This window comes from Juglans regia, chromosome 1 (genome assembly GCF_001411555.2).
Source record: "Juglans regia cultivar Chandler chromosome 1, Walnut 2.0, whole genome shotgun sequence".
Taxonomy (NCBI): domain Eukaryota; kingdom Viridiplantae; phylum Streptophyta; class Magnoliopsida; order Fagales; family Juglandaceae; genus Juglans; species Juglans regia.
In genome coordinates, this window is record NC_049901.1 from 8,287,330 (window position 1) to 8,301,354 (window position 14,025).

The following is a 14,025-nucleotide window of genomic DNA, read 5'->3' on the forward strand; positions in this document are numbered from 1 at the left end:
TAAGTTAGAATTTGGCTTATATTTATAAAAACTGGTAGTAAACTGTCACGGTTTGAATCTCTCGAAATCAGTATAAATGGTAAAAAATTTCTGTCTCAGACAGTATGAAATTCTCGTACTAAAATCTTATGTATTACGAGGAGAGCCTGTTTGATTCGTGTTAAGATAACTCCGAGAATGAAGTGCTTGGGTCATAGAGTGAGCTGAGGCAAGGGGATTCTGTGCCGATGGTCTGGTCTTCGGGATAAAAGCAGCCCAAATCCTCCCAGCCCGACTTCCGGCCTTGATCTGGACTCTCGTCCTAAACCAGTAATAAGTCCCATCATTTTATCATCTCAAAGTTATTATTAATATAATTATATTTTTTTCTTTTAAATATTTTTTAAATATATTAATAATTATATACAAATTTACTAATAATCATTTTCTTAATCATTAAAAAAAATAAAATAAATAAATCATAAAATGAGAGAGTAAAATGATGGAACCATTTAGCATTTGTCTGCCCAAATATATATGTTGCAAACTTTTGTCGGGTATAATATGGAATTTTTTAGGATTTTTACTTATACCTAAAACAAATTAAATGGATTGTAATTATGCATTCCAAACGCATTTCTCCAGGTTTTTTTTTTTTTTTTTTATTGAAAATTTAGAAAACAAGTAAAAAGAGAAATGATTTATTGCTGTTTTTTTTCTCTTGAGGAGAATACATTCCAAATTCTAAAATGATTATTACTATTATATCTTAAAATATGTAATTGGAAGATTTTTTTTATTAATTCTTGATAATTAAAAGATATATTTTTTTTAATAAATAGTTTGGATATCCAGGGGTGAAGGACCAGAAAATTATTTTCTTTGCATTTCCGGGTTTGACCTGTAAAACCCTAACACGGATCCATCCCTATTCGGTAAACCGGTTGGCCCGGTTGGGGGAAGGGTTTTAGGAATAGGGCATTGGCGCCCTGCATTTGTTCAATACCACAAAGTGTAGCGAAACTCCCCATATAACATATTCACCGCTTCTTCTTCAATTTCTTCTGATGCCACGCTGCGATTTCTGCTCCATTCTTGCCATCTAGATCGGTGCATATCTCCGATATCAAACTGGGTCCGTTTTCATTTTCGCTTTGCTCCGCAGTCTATAACTTGTCTTTTGGTAGTCTTTCCAATGATTTTTGGCCTTTCTCGATTCAGAGTCACTGAAAACTCTCCGTATAGGCACTTGGGTTGGCCTATTTGTGCTTTATTTTTAACCATCTATACGTGTTCTTTTCTAAGATTTTTGGTATTTCTCGCTTCTGGGTCTCTGAAAGTTCCCACCATTGGCCCTTGGGTCGGTCTCAAAGTACTGAATTTTCGTCTTTACAGCCCTTCGCCCCCTTTTAGTCATATATGCGATGCTTTCCAATGATTAAGAGAATGCCTGGTGCTTATTGTTATTACTATTTCTTCAGAACCAGAAGAACAATTACGACTTCTACTCTACCACTAGATGTACAAAATGATTCCATTTCATCTGTTAGCTATGACCACAAATCTCTCTGTCTCACTTCAGTGGAGCAACTCATTCAACGCGGCTCGTTATCCTTGGCACAGAAGCTCGTTCAGCGAATAATTGCCCGTTCTTTGTCGTTTTCAGATGCTGTTTTAGTTGTTCATTACGCTGCTGTAAGGGGCTTGAAGATTGATTTAGGTAGTTACGGTGCACTCATTAGGAAGCTGATGAGCTTGGGTCAGCCACAGCTAGCTGAGGTGCTTTTCCGTGGCAGCATTGTTGGCAGAGGTATTGATCCTGACTTTTCAATTTTGAATTCGATGGTGATTTGTTTCTGTAAGTTGGGGAAAATAGAAGAGGCAAGAGCTCAACTTGAAAGGTTGCTTGCCATGGGCCGTGTTCCTTGCAAATCTGCTTCTAATGCGTTGCTTCGGGAGTTTTGTGCCCAAGATAGAATTTTAGAAGGATTCGATTATATAGTTAGAATTACTGAGGCTGGAGTTATTCCAGGTTTTTGGTGTTTTAATAAGTTGATTGATGGGCTATGCTGCAAAGGGTATATGGACGAAGCTCTTGAATTGTTTGATATAATGCGTGGCAAATGTGGGTGTCCGCCTACAGTCCATCTGTACAAATCTTTGTTTTATGGTCTTTGTAAGAGAGGGCTTGTTGTGGAGGCGGAGACACTATTAAGTGAAATGGAGTCTCAGGGTCTTTATATAGACAGGACAATGTATACTTCTTTAATTTATCAATATTGCAAGGATAAGAAAATGAAAATGGCAATGCGGGTTTTGTTGAGAATGCTGAAGACAGGTTGTGAGCCAGATAATTACACATGTAATACACTGATTCATGGGTTTGTGAAATTGGGTTTGTTTGATAAGGGGTGGGTCGTTTACAACCAGATGGCAGAGTGGGGAATGCAACCTGATGTGGTAACTAATCACATTTTGATCAGTCAGTACTGCAGGGAACAGAAGACTGATTGTGCTTTGATGCTTTTAAACAACCTGGTTAGTTGCAACATGGCTCCCAGTGTTCACTGTTACACAGTTTTGATGGCTGCACTGTACAAGGAGAATAGGCTAATGGAAATTGATGAGTTGCTCAAAAGCATGCTGGGCAATGGGGTCATCCCTGATCACGTTCTATTTTTTGTTCTTATGAAGATTTATCCGAAGGGACATGAGCTTCAGCTGGCTTATATGATTCTACAGGCAATTGCCAAGAATGGGTGTGGGTTCGACCCTTCCATGTTCTCATCCTCTGCCAGTCTGCATACTACTAGTGGTTTGGAGCAAGAAATTGAGATCCTGCTCGAGGGAATTGTGAGAAGTAACTTGAATCTAGGTAATGTAGCATTTGGTGTTTTCATCAGTGCTTTGTGTGAAGAAGGAAAGATTGATGATGCTTTGCTTTACATGGATAAAATGGTGAGAGTTGGATGCATGCCTCTGCCCTTTACTTACAACACTTTGATCAAGTGTCTTTGCCAGGAGGGGCTTTATGATGATGCGAAGTCCCTAATTGAACTTATGCAAGATCGGGGGGTGGTCGCCGATCAAGCAACTTATTTGATAATAGTAAATGAACATTGCAAACGGGGTGATCTGGTGTCTGCCTTTGATATTTTTGAGCAAATGGATGAGAGGGGACTGAGACATAGTGTTGCCATATATGACACTATTATTGCTTGTCTAAGTAGACAGAAAAGAATTTTTGAAGCAGAGGAAATGTTTAAGAGGATGCTCGAGTCTGGTGTGGATCCTGACGTGATTGTTTATACGACAATGATTAATGGCTACTCCAAGAATGGTAGAGCCATTGAAGCCCACCAGTTGTTTGATAAAATGATAGAGGATTCCATTAAGCCCAGTTCTTATTCATACACTGCACTTATAAGTGGATTGGTGAAGAGAAACATGACTCATAAGGGATGCCTGTACCTTGATAGGATGTTGAGAGATGGTCTTGAGCCCAATATCGTGCTGTATACCTCGCTTATTAATCATTTTTTGAAGAAAGGAGAGTTTGAATTCGCCTTTAGGTTAGTTCATCTGATGGAACGAAACCAGTTTGAAAGCGACCTCATTATGTATATCTCACTGATCAGTGGCATTAGCAGAAACATCATTGGTACTAACAACTGGTCCATTTTGAACAAAAGGTCAGAAAGGGAGAGAGAAATGTTGTTTCATTTGCTCCATCAGAGAACTGTTATGTGTAGTGAAGACATTTTGAGAGTTTCCGCTAATTCTCTTGAGGAAATGAAATGCTTTGCAGTGAAGCTGATTGAGAAGCTTAAAGACAATAGCTTTATGCCAAACTTATACCTATACAATGGTATAATCTCTGGATTTTGCAGGGCAGAGCGGATGCAGGATGCCTATGATCATTTTGAAATGATGCAAAGAGAGGGTATACGTCCCAATCAGGTTTCTTATACCATTCTCATCGATGGACATATCCAATCTGGTGATATTAACAGTGCAATAGGATTGTTCAACAAGATGAATGCAGATGGTTTTGCTCCTGACAGAATTGCATACAACACTTTACTGAGAGGCCTTTGTAAGGCTGGGAGACTGCTTGATGCCTTGTCACTCTCATATACCATGCGCAAGAGGGGGTTTCTTCTGAATCGAGTTTCTTATGATTATTTACTCAGATGTTTTTGTGCCAATGATCTGAGTGTATATGCCATCAAGATATTTGAAGAAATGGTTGCTCAAAATTATTTACCCAGCCAGTTTAATCGCAAATGGTTGCTTTGCATATTGTGCGAGAATAATAATTTGCATGAAGCTAGTGTGGTAACTGATAGATGCTTCAAAGATGGAAATCTCCAGAAAATGTGACAAGGAAGCCTCTTTGGAAACATGCATAAGGGAGGAGAAGTCAATTTAGCCTTGAGTAAAGAAATTTCCTAGTACATGTTAAAATATAGTTTCTGATTCAGTCAAACACATTCAAAGGTTGGTGGTGGCGGAATTTTCATGTGCCAAACACACCTTTCTTCAATTGTCTGTCTTTCTTCCTTCCAAATTATTGTGTTCCCCCCTAAAACACACGCTCACAATTTCAAGCGTGTAATTACAATTACCTGACTTGAGAATTGTTATCGGTGGGATCGATAACCATATGGGTATTTTATGTAGGAATGGTGGAAATTCATGTACTTCCTTCTAGTGACAATGAGTCGTTTGCTGACTAGAATCAGGTAATCTGAATTTTGATGTGTCCTGCTGCTTTCTTTAAAATATGAGTTGAAAATCACCAAACTCATCGAAGCATATAGGAGTTATCTGCAGGGACATACTTGATAGTAGCAATTCCACTATATTGATAACAAAAGGAATTTCTGTTTCCAGGAATTTTCTGAGCTAGAATCTTTCTATTTATGATATATTTATTTAGAATCTTTACCCTCCAGAACTCAATCGTTTTATTCATGATGACTTTGGCAGGCAACGCAGAGAATATTATTGTTCATTTCACAATGTACATAGCAATTACTGCTTTCTAAAAGAGAGCAAGATCTAAAATTGCTCTTCCACTTGGAATACAGATGCTTGTGCATTTGATGCTGATGGTTCAAATGTTATGTTTTTCTAGGTTTAACTATGGGCAGATAACGGTGCCCTGCAATGCACACAAACACACACACAGGTTTCAGCTTCCCTTTCAGCTCTTGTAAGGTAAGAGAACATAATGTCCCTCATGCTTTATATAGAGAATCATTTGGATATAGAGAACAGCAATAGTTTTTTATTTCACATTTAGCTCACATGGTCTGGTGTGTTGTCTGTTAAAGGACAAGTCCTTTTGCCTATGTTGAACCCTGATTCGCTTAATTTGATTACTATACAGATTCAGGAGCTTGTTGCAGTGCAACAAGATTCTCTTACTATATCGAACCAACATCCGAAAAGTAGTAGTTTGGTCAAGACTGTGGAGGTCTCATAGGGTTCACAACATTACCGTCGTGGTGGAGGTCATTGCAGACTCCATTGGTCAGACTGATCGGAATCTGTGCCACTAGTTTCTTTCTACTAAATCAAACCAACATATGAAAAGAGGTTGTTGACCAACACTCTGCAGGAAAACACTTCGCGAGTACTCCTTCTGTCGTGGATCCAGGTATGATTTCATTGAGCTTAGCACTCGTACACGGTCTGCTGCTGCAGCCACGACTCTGTAAATTATGGATTGAAATCGGCTAGAGTCGGTCCTACCTTGGGCTGTGAGCCTATGACTGTGTTGATATGTTGCCCCACTCATGGGTTTCCTTGCATAAATCATGCAGTTTTGTTTTTTTGGCTTGGTGAGTCAGACATAAAAATCAGAGAAAGGTCAGACTTCAGAGGCCTTTGGCTCGACGGAACTTCCACTTTCTTATGGGATGATGTGGGACTTGATTCACAGGTGGGATTTCCCTACAAACCTCAATTAACTAGGAAAAAATAATTTCTCTACTTGTGCATCCGAGTGTGCACATATGCCACCCCTTGGACAAAATTCCAAGAGCAGGCCCTAGATTTTTAAGGTACGTAGGCCTCGCACCAAGCGTGGCCCTCAATCTCGTCCACGCTTTTCGGTTTTGACTCAGACTAAGAATGATATAGAGTTGATGAGGGATTTAAGAATTGATGCTTACAAATTCTCAAAATCATGGCTTAGACTAGGAATAATAGTAATTCTGAAAAATCTACCAAAGAAAACTTACTTGCCCCTGCTGCTGTGCACTTTCCTTTGACTTCTATATATATATATATATATATATATATATGTATTCTGAAGAATCTGAAAAACCTGAAGAGCCATATATATAAAAATTACTGGAACTTTGTTATTTTGTTTTTTTATTAATTCCCATGGCTGCTGCTGCACTACTTGTGCATGGGCCAGTAACGATCCATGCACAGCCCTTAGTGACGTGATTCTATTCATGTTGTTTGTGCATTTAAATAAATATCAGTATAAATTAATTAAAATATAAATTATTCTGCTGTGTTTGATTATTTGTTCTGCTGTATTTGACTGAATGAATCTTATAACAGATGGAAGAAGATTCATTGAGTTGTAATGTTGGTACAACACAGAGGGGTAGCGGTGACTCTTTTTCTATGCTAGTGGATGTAGAAGAGCATGACAGTCTTCCAACCCTTTTGTCCACATGTACACAACACCCTACCCAGTTCGTCCCACCTTTACCCAAGAATCCCAAAAAAACACCTAGCAATCAATCGGTGGTATGTGAATGGCACTTCATCCATGATGCATCACCTCCATAATGCATGGGAAACCTCTCATCTTAGAATTAAAGGAGTTGGAAAAAGTCAAACCTCTAGTATTAGGAGGGATGTGAAGGGAAAAGTGTAGTCCACAAGGACTTGTGAAGTATGATGCAGAAAAACTTAGGATGCCAACCGCTAAGTTTTTTATTAGGTGTAAATTGCCTTTTAGGCTTGTGGAGCACGATGGGTTTATTGAGTTTGTGGCTGATTTGGCGTCTAAATTTACATTGTCATCCCGAACCAATTTACGAAGGGATTGTGCTAAGCTGTATAACGAAGAAAATATATAGTTAAAAAAGTTGTTTGATGGTCAAATAATTTGTCTTACCACCGATACTTGGATATCGGTGCAAAATATGAACTACATGTGCATTTTCACACATTTTCTTGATTACAATTGGAGATTGTATAAGAAAATATTCAAGTTTTTCCAAATTTCTGACCATAGGGGTGAAACTATTGGGAGGATGCTAGACTTGGGATTGTATGAATGAGGTATTAATAAGATTTTAACCATCACAGTTGATAATGCCTCTTTTAATGATGTTGCCGTTGATTACATGAGGAGGAGAATAAAGGGCAATAATTGTACGATATTGGGTGGTGAATTTCTTTTTTTTTTGATAAGTAATCGATATTATATAAATAGAGATAGGCAATAACCCAAGTACACAAGTGATATACAAGAGATAAGACCTATCTAGGTCGACATAAGGGAAACTAGAAAGTCATGAAAATTCAGGCCATTAAAATCTAAAGCAATGGCCCATAGACATAAAGTACGGAAAAATAGAGCTCTAAGTTCCTCCAAAGACCGCTCCTTGTTTTCGAATGTCCGATCATTGCGTTCTTGCCAGATACACCACATAATACAGATCGGGATCATTTTCCACACCTCCTTGATTTGTTGAGCTCCTCTTGGAAGTGTCTGGGTGGTGAATTTCTTCACATGCAGTGTGTTGCCCATATATTGAATTTGATTGTTTAGAATGGCTTGAAAAATGTTTATGAATTTTTAACAAAAATTAGGGATGCCGTTGGACATGTGAAATCTTTAGCATCAAGACTTGCCAAGTTCAAGCCTTGTGCGGCAAAGGAAAAGATTAGTGAGATGATGATTTGCTTGGATTTCCTATTAGATGGAACTCCACATATTTGATGTTGAATATCGCTGAAAAACACAAACAAGCCTTTGAAAGATATGTGTATGTGGATGATCAATTCGTGAACCCCACTAGTGATAATTGGAAAAATGCACAGATTTTTTTATGATGTTACATTGAACATTTCTGGTACATTGTATGTGATGGCTAATGTATATTTTCAAGAACTCTGCACAATTGAAGATGCATTAAATGATATGTGCATGAGTAATGATATTATCACTAGTACCATGAGCATAAATATGAAAAGTAAGTATGACAAGTATTGTGGTAGCACAGATAGGTTCAACTTGATGATATATATTGTTTTTGTACTTGATCCACGATACAAAATTATGGCAATGAAGTTTTGCTTGAAAAAGCGCAAAGGGGATGAGTTGGTGGATAGGATAGAGGCCAACGTTAAACTCCTTTTAAGCCGTTTGCTCGAGTAGTACAACACGTTTCGTTTGGCTGGTGGGGGGAGTTCTAATGTGGCTCAAGCGAGGCCAAACACTATTTCTACAAACATTGGTAATGAGCTAGCACCACCTTCGAGTAAATTTGATATCATGTTTGCCAATTACCTTGAGGAGCAGGGTGCTATGGAGTTTAGATCGGAGCTAGAGAGGTATTTGTCTGAGGGGTGTGTAAAAAACTCACCTGATTTTGATATCTTAAATTGGTGGAGGGTTAATGCCGCCAATTATCCTGTCTTTACTGAGGTATCGCGTGATGTGTTAGCTACTCTCATTTCCACTGTTGCCTCGGGAATCTGCGTTTAATATTGGAGGAAGCATCTTGCATCCTTTTAGGAGTTCATTGTCTCCAGAGACTGTTGAAGCCCTCATTTGCACCCAAAATTGGTTAAGGACCAAATTGGTCAACATCCAGGAGTTGGAAGAATATATAGTCAATTGACCTTGAAGGTAAATTTATATATAAGTTACTTGAAACTTGCAATCTTGTTTGTATTAGTTTATTATCTATTTAACTCAGTTTTTTAATATTTGGTTTAGATGATTACCAGCTTCATCTTCAACCGAGCCTTGAGTATCCAACCCAATTACACAAAAGCACTTCTTTGAAGGGCTGCCTCAAACAACAAGGTAATTGGCTCAACTTTACTGTTCAATTTACTCTCTTTGGTATTTTCAAATGTTGGTATTATTTTTTTTCACTTTTTAAAATGTTTCCTACGGAAGGAGAAATAGATTATGTAGGGGTGCTGAATAGAGTCCTTCCTGTTGATATTCCAGTTTTAGTAAGTACTGCAAAAATCAAGGGGCTGTTTGAAGGCCATCCTAGCTGATGAGAGGAATCAGCCATGTCATCTTCAGGCCTGTAAGAATCTTTATAAATCAGCTTAATTAATAAAAGACTATATTCACCTTCTTATGTGTTAAAATAATCAGTTTTCTTTTCCTTGCAGGTTTAGTTGTTTGAGCAGGGAGTATAAATATTTCTTTTGGAGGGAGAACCTGAATTTGTTGGTATGCAGATTAGGTTTGCAATATGTTGTGAATTGATTTTGGTACCATTCATAGAACTGAGAAACTTCCTTCTCTTTGGTCCATGTTTGAACAGGCTATGGAGGAGGCAGATAATAGATTTCTTGGGGAACACGACTTCAGAAATTTTAGTAAAATGGATGCAGTAAATGTGCACAACTATAAGCGGCATATCACGCTGTTTGAAATTTGTCCTTCTGATGTGAGGTTGTCATTGGTAGAGAAATCTTCTTAGCCATTTTATGTCTTTTGAATTGGTTACTGTGGGATTTTGTATAAAATTGCTTACTAACTTTATAATGTTATTGTGGGATTTTGTATAACCAGAAAAAAGGGGCCCAACTGGTTGTGCTTGAAGGGAAGTGCCGGAATGTATGGGAGAGTGTTTGGTCTAATTCTTGTTTAGATTTGCATCGAGTGTTTTCTGGGGCAGCACGGGCATTGGTATGTTATGTGTAATAGATATTTGTATTTCTATGCTTCCAGTTTAGAAGCTTTGCTGATTATAATAGTTTAGTTTCCATGTATTTATCTTACTGGAACCTGAAAATATCCAAGTGGCTTCAACCATCAGTTGGTGCATGTGGGTGAATGTTTTTCATTCAGTTCAAGGCTATGTTTCTGACCCGGACTGGATTTTGAGGCAAGTTTGCTAATTTTCCTGGAACCAATTTTATCCTTGTGTTATAAAATTGTAGTGAGAATCTTGTGTTTCTTGTTCAATTTATTTTCACTGTATGGTTTTAAAGCCACTGCTGGAGAATCCTAGAACTTCTCCCTGCAAAACTGATCTATGCCTAATTCTCTCCCTAGCTGCCATCATAAGCTCATCTACACTTGTTGCTAACCCATCTAATTAAAGCCAGCTTCTCTGATCAACTCCTACAGCAATGGAAGAACTTATAAGCTGAATTCCAAGTCCCTTCGCCGCATGTTCCAACTTGTGAAGGGAGAAACTTCAGTCCTGAAAAGAAGGGCTCTCATTTCCACCCAAACAGCGACTTGTTTGTCCCAAATGAAAGAAAAGATGTTGTCACCTCAACCGCTTGAGGTAAGTACTGAGATAGTTCTTACTACAAAAGTCTGACATGATGCTTTATTCACTTAATTTCTCTTTTCACTATTTTGAGTTTTCTGAGTTGAATGAAGTTCTACAATACTACCCTCAGGGTTATCATGGCGTAGATAAGGAAGACCTATATACATTGAGAGATTGGGAAAATTTGATCCCAACAAGCTTACGCAAGGATCGGTCTGTGAGATACCATGCTTACTGATTCCTTTGCCATAATTGATTTTCTTTGGGATGTACTAAATGATTGTAAGTTCAGCGTAAATAGCGTCATAGGGAAAGAATGTTGATATGCCAACATAATTCTGATTTTGTATTTCATATCTTGTAATTTTGTGTTTTTTAATATAATTTATAAATACCAAACAATGTAATATAAAGTGAATGCAAAATGATAGTTGCAGTCGTGAGTGCGTAGACGCCGTGTAATTATTTTAAAAAAATAAATAAATACAGGATTCATATAAAAAAAAATTAATTTTTTAATAATGAATTAATTTTTTTTTAAAATAATTGTACAGCGTTTGCAATTACTCATTTTTAAAGTTTGTGTCATAGACAACGGGGGCATTCGTGGCCGAGACTGCCTGTGAATGCATTAATCCAAGCAACGTGGTCACCGATGTGGCCGTCGGGGCGGGCTGATTAGCTTGGGTCCACCTTGGCAATTGCTGAGCATCATGCTTTAAAAAAGACAAGTGGAGATTCCGTGCACGTCGGGACTATGAAATATGAATGCGTTCATCCAAGCAACGTCGATTTGCACCATAATGTCGCAGAGTTGCAGTGGGAATCGAATTGATCTTATTACTCATAATTCTTCTAATTCTAAATGAATTCTTATTCCTTAATGAGAGTGAAGTTACAGGATCCCGAGTTCAGTTGGACAAGGCAAAAGTGGGATATACTCGAAGAATCCTATCGTAAAGAAATCTAATTTTAAACACCGAATAATATCATTTAAGAATACATTCCTCTTCCAAAAAATAAAAAAACCCAAACACCAAATAATACTTCCAAAATTTTAAAAAACCGGTTTCATACGCACTTTCCATGACAAAATATGCTACATCAATGCATAGATTTTTAGTTAAATACCCAACTAAAATTTGAAAAAATCGTATGGAAAATTATTATATGTGCAAGTTAAAAATGTACAAATTTTGTGTATTTTCTTTTTTAAAAAAATACAATTTATTATAAAAAAAAATGATTTTAATAAGGTTCATTTTACTATTTTTTTTAAAGTGGAAATGAATACACAAGACTAGCATTACTATTTAATGACTTTCGAGTTTTAAATAGAGGGACGTGGTAGGCATGCACCGTCCTTTTCGGCATAAATCAGGATTAGTCGACTTATCAAATGGAAAATAACTACGAGGAGAACATAAAGGTACTGGACCTCTTTTTGGTAATTTTACATGTTTGATTCATGTAACAGTAACACGTACAAGATATGTGATAGATAATCCCATTCACAGATTCTTGAACAGGCGCACATGTGGGCACTTTTCTTGTCTCTTTGTCTCTCTCTAGATCACGATGCTTCGACTTCAAAAAAAAAAAAAAAAAAAACTGTATATGAAGGAAGGAAACTCCAGTAGGTAGTTTTGCATTACAATATACCAAGGCAAAAGCTGCGAATTTGCAACTTTTGCATCGATATCCACAAATAATTCATCCAACACTCTGCAGCTTCTCGATCGACACAAAAAATCTTTAAGAGCTTAGCTCTGTCCAGCATATAATATAGATACACCAACTTCATACACAAAACTGCAACTACAAATATGATGCCGCAGAGGCAATATCCACACTATTGTTTCTTCTGATTATAGTACACAACTAATACGATATAATCTCACTAGAATTAAGCTAATTAATTAACCATGGAGAGCGGCATATTGATTGATCAAAGCCAAGGCATTGCTAGTGAGTTGTGCCACGTTCACGATCCTTCCCCGCACAAGGGTCTTCACGTTCCCATTCATGGCATTCCCTGCAAAGCCATCACTGCACGTACTTTCATCCGTCAAAGCCGCACTAACCCAAGTTTGTATGTCGTTTATCATGAGCTGAAAATTAGAGCCGCCCTTAAAGTTGTTCATCTCGCCAATGGACTTGCGAAGTTCGTCCACCGAATCTATCAACTCCTCCACGCAGTCCTTCATGGCGGAAACCACTTTAGGACTCATCCCTTTGGTTCTTGAGATCCTCACCATCGCGGTAGAGGTTAATTGAGCCGAGAACAGAGTCACATTGAGGGCTGTGCTGGCTAGAAGTTGAGGGCTTGTTTGGATTGAATTTGCATGGACCGAGAGAGAGCTGAAGCAAAGTCTTGGGTAGGTTGTTGATCTGCAAGATGTTCTAATGAACTCAGTGCTTAACTGGTTAGCCGAAGCTGCAAAGCTAGGGTTTATGCATGAACTAATGGCAAGTAGCATGAAAAGGGATGACATAAAGATTTTAGAAGATGAGCCTTCCATCTCTCTCTCCCTCTCTATTTCTAAAAAGCACAAAAATATTTTGGGTGGTGGGGGTGATGAAATTAGGAGCTAAGGGAAACCTATATATACAAGTTATAAAAGATCAAAGGGTACTGGGGCGGTGGCTGGGTTAGAGTTTATCCTAATTATTATAATATCTAAGTTAGCAAGGTGGGGTGGGGGGCTCTCAAATTGCCCTGCAACTTGGGCTTTATTTGGAGGAGCATGCTGATGAAGGTCACAATCGCTATGCAAAGTTCACACTTCCTTCGAGGAGAGCAGTGTTTCCCATTAGATTCTTTGTTTAAAAAACTGTTTTACTATCAAATATCGGCATCCAATTTAGCCAATCTGTTCCCATGAGCTGTAATAGTGGCGCTGCTAAATGGATTTAGCTTTAATTTATAATGTTAATTGGTCAAATGAATTGGGAGCTCTGATGCTCTCCAAGTACTACTCCCCAACTAGTGTTGATTTAGCTTTTGAAATGGGGATTTTTTTAAAAAAAATGTTTGGTATAAATCTACTTTCGATACTGCTCAGTATCGTCTTTTCTCCTGATAATTAGCGAAGATATTTTAATTAAAAGTTCATATAAATCCCCTGAATTGCGGGGGGGCCCGGTCCTCTTTGAAAGACGGACGTTTAGGGTCACATGATAAATAATTATGCAACATGTGTCTTGGACAAAGGAAATGACACGACAACGGGGCTATATATTTATATTATTATATAGGAAATATATAAGACGAAAATGAAAAAAAATAAATAAAGGAAATTGCTTTTTTCTTTCTTTCTTTTTCTTTTTTCTCTAATGCACATGCATGCATTGCATTGTGGGTCTGGAAACCTAAAGACAGGAGGAGCCTTTGGCCAAGTTGCTCGAATAAGGTAAGCCGTTTGAACACGCAGTAATCCAATCGAGACTGTGGCTTCTGATAATTGATAACGTGGAAATACTTTTGATTCATGAACTTAATTAAATAATACAAATGGCAGAAGAAACGTCT

At 37.8% G+C, this 14,025-nt stretch overlaps 2 protein-coding genes across 7 annotated transcripts; one reads left to right on the forward strand and one right to left on the reverse strand.

The window, feature by feature from the left end:
- Positions 1–1,002: 1,002 nt before the first annotated feature.
- On the forward strand, positions 1,003–10,096 carry LOC108987388 (pentatricopeptide repeat-containing protein At5g62370). 6 transcript variants are annotated; one of them, XM_035692673.1, is made up of 10 exons: positions 1,003–4,479; positions 4,663–4,724; positions 5,120–5,202; positions 5,375–5,644; positions 5,811–5,929; positions 8,688–8,872; positions 8,963–9,052; positions 9,149–9,287; positions 9,376–9,436; positions 9,531–9,671. In XM_035692673.1, exon 1 carries the CDS (start codon positions 1,399–1,401, stop codon positions 4,360–4,362), a length of 2,964 nt encoding a protein of 987 aa, XP_035548566.1. In that variant the 5' UTR covers positions 1,003–1,398; the 3' UTR covers positions 4,363–4,479; positions 4,663–4,724; positions 5,120–5,202; positions 5,375–5,644; positions 5,811–5,929; positions 8,688–8,872; positions 8,963–9,052; positions 9,149–9,287; positions 9,376–9,436; positions 9,531–9,671. The 6 variants fall into 6 exon arrangements, 4 of the variants coding, with proteins under 4 accessions (XP_035548566.1, XP_035548563.1, XP_018815833.1 ...); XM_035692670.1 differs by having other exon boundaries at positions 9,158–9,287; XM_018960288.2 differs by having other exon boundaries at positions 9,203–9,287.
- A 2,015-nt stretch (positions 10,097–12,111) lies between these two features.
- LOC108987393 (21 kDa protein) lies at positions 12,112–13,383 on the reverse strand. Its single transcript, XM_018960297.2, has one exon. The coding sequence runs from the start codon at positions 13,013–13,015 to the stop codon at positions 12,413–12,415; it is 603 nt and encodes a 200-aa protein (XP_018815842.1). The 5' UTR covers positions 13,016–13,383; the 3' UTR covers positions 12,112–12,412.
- Positions 13,384–14,025: the final 642 nt, after the last annotated feature.

Coding starts and splice junctions, on each gene's coding strand:
- LOC108987388 (XM_035692673.1), top strand. CDS start 1,399: ATGCGATGCTTTCCAATGATTAAGAGAATGCCTGGTGCTTATTGTTAT.
- LOC108987393 (XM_018960297.2), bottom strand. CDS start 13,015: ATGGAAGGCTCATCTTCTAAAATCTTTATGTCATCCCTTTTCATGCTA.